Raw genomic sequence first — 2,674 nt, 5'->3', positions numbered from 1 at the left:
AGTCTTTCTTTTCTTTTGTCCCAAGTATCCTTGTCTATAAATTGAGCTCACCTCTCAACTTCTTTCTATGGTTCTTCCCATATCTCTCTCCATTTGTTATATAGATTTAGAGTTTAGATTAAGAATGTTTAAAGTGAGAGTAAGCATTTTCATAGAGAAGGAGAGTTGTAGATTTTGTGAAACCTTACATACCTTATGTCTTAGACTTTGGAGATCCATGGAGAAATATCGAGATTTGAGTGTTGGCGACTAAGGAGATTGATTTGAGGTAATTCGAGTGGTATACAATATGATTCCTTTAAATCTCTTGCAAAGAGTGTTTATTTTAATTACTTCCAATTTGTAATCCTCTTGATTATTGTGATCATTTGATAAATCCTGTGAAATCATTCTGTTGACACGTTTGAGTGCTTTGGTCATTTGATAAATTCTGTGAAGTTGTTCTGTGTAGTTAGTGTTGATTTGTCTAGCTAAATGACGTGGAATTGCTCCATGCATGGATCGAGTAGACCTTGCCAATAGCTTGAACCAATAGCTCGGATAAGCAGTTGTGCTTGGATGAGGTGAGTGAGGCCGGTCATTGGTCATGTACCGAGTAGGACCGAGTATTTGGTTCTGGATAAATTATCATATGTCAAGTTGACTTGTTTGTGCAATTTGGTAAATTGCTTGATTATCGAATCTAATTGGTTGTGTAATTGCTGGATCTCTGTTGATTTATTTTCTGTCCGAGCCTTATTATTCCTGTTGTATTGTATACTTCTCGAAATAATTTATTTTTCAGGTGTGGAACAAATTTAGTAGCGATTGGAGTTGAAGCATCTAAAGAGATTATTTGAGTTGGAGATTTTTTAGTCCATAACTATATATTATTTTTGAAGATTTGTATAATTTATGTTTTGGACACATTTGAGTTAATTATTTATGGAGACGATTTGTATATTTGAGATTATAAGTTATCTGCAATATAAATTTGGAGGTTGATTTGATTAATTAAAGGCCCAGAAGTTGGGGCGTTACAGACAGTGTAATTTACCCCTTTTTTTTATGAATGATATATACGAAAAGCTCTACCAAATAAATTATTTGAAAACAAAACTCATGGTTGGTCTTACAAACCTTTCAAATTCAGATATTTGAACTTGAGAGAAGTCCAATCCAATGTTAATTTGGAGGATCCAGATTTGCTAAATTGAAAATCTTAGCTTTGTTGTAAAATTGACTTATTATTATGAGGCTAATTTGGATTTACATCAATGATCCAAATTATTGATCTTATACGATCAATTAAAAAAATTATTCATACAAAAAAATTAGTTGATACAATTTCGATTGTCATATTATTTATGCCGCATACATGTTTTTAAGAATAGATGCTCTATTTTTATAATATATATGTGATTTGATCATATAATTACTTATATCTGATCAATCTAAATTTTTGCATGCATATTCTTCTCAGGTTGTCATATAAGATGAATAATTCAGATCCCACAATGCATGCAACTTCACTAGTGAAGGTGAGATTTTCAATTTTAGGTAATCTAAACTCCTCATTTTAAATAAAATGAAATTTTAATAAATATGTTTTAAATATCATGTGATATTATTTACATGATATTCCCATGAAAAATCACATTCACATTAAGTATATCATTAGTTATCACCTATTTACTTAATAAGGTGAGTTATCATATCATACTCGTAAAATTCTTTGCTACGTAATTAGTTTGGAATACCACAAACATTTTCACATAATGTTTTAGAACTACTTAATAATATTTCCTTCATTTACAATCTAATGAGTTGATCTAATTGTTTAATACTACAAAAGGCAACATCATTAATTTTAGGATTAATTACCAAAAAGTTCTATCTACATATTTGGTAGTAGTTTAGGTCCTATCAAAAAGTTTTTGAACCATTAAGTCCCATTGACATTTTGCCCTTTAATCCCAAACCTGAGAATGTTCTCAATTTATAATTATCAAAACTAAGAAATTTCTCAATTTTTTTCTAGTATGAACTACGAATATTATCAAAACTAAGAAATTTATAATTATCAATTTTGAGAAATTTCTCAATTTTTCATGATTAAAATTAAGAATATTATAATTGAGAATGTTCTCAATTTCAATCAAAATTCAGAAGAATCAGTAAGTGTTAACGATAAAGTTAAATTTAATTCCTGGGATGCCATCTATGCCCTTCTTCTGTTTCTATTCATCATCCACTGTGCCATGGCACCCATAAGTTCTTCAGTTGCTTCCTCAACAATCCCGTTCGAGTTCTTGAGAGCAAACACTGCTCTATCACTGGATACTGGGTCTCCGATTTGAATAGCCGAAGCGAATGTAGTATTTGCTTTCACTGGCTTGAATTCACCCCAACCTGACTTGTAATGTAGATACAATGGATTTGCATTCGCAGCTTGAGCGTAAACAAGCCTTGGAATTCGATCAACGAGTCCCAATTCTTTACACATTTTGAATCCTTTGTAGAATGCGTAAATGTTGCCTAGATTTCCACCAAGAACGATGACCCAATCTGGAACTTCCCAATCGAATTGCTGTAGAATTTCAATGGCGGCTGTTTTTTGCCCTTCGAGTCTCAAACTATTGAGTGAATTCGCCAAATAGATCGGCAATTTGGATGTGACTTCTCTGATCACCAT

General features: G+C 31.8%; 1 protein-coding gene across 1 annotated transcript; it reads right to left on the bottom strand.

Moving 5' to 3' along the window:
- Positions 1-2,200: 2,200 nt before the first annotated feature.
- Positions 2,201-2,674, bottom strand: LOC145791342 (threonine synthase, chloroplastic-like). The gene has a single exon (XM_082871698.1). The coding sequence runs from the start codon at positions 2,672-2,674 to the stop codon at positions 2,201-2,203; it is 474 nt and encodes a 157-aa protein (XP_082727824.1).

Source organism: Camellia sinensis, chromosome 5 (assembly GCF_055761805.1).
Source record: "Camellia sinensis isolate YWXY chromosome 5, ASM5576180v1, whole genome shotgun sequence".
NCBI lineage: Eukaryota > Viridiplantae > Streptophyta > Magnoliopsida > Ericales > Theaceae > Camellia > Camellia sinensis.
The sequence above is the reverse complement of the archived record's forward strand: the minus strand, read 5'-3'. Positions and strand labels throughout refer to the sequence as shown.

Bases quoted from the DNA above. Each gene is read 5' to 3' on its own strand.
- LOC145791342 (XM_082871698.1), bottom strand. From the start codon at position 2,674: ATGGTGATCAGAGAAGTCACATCCAAATTGCCGATCTATTTGGCGAAT.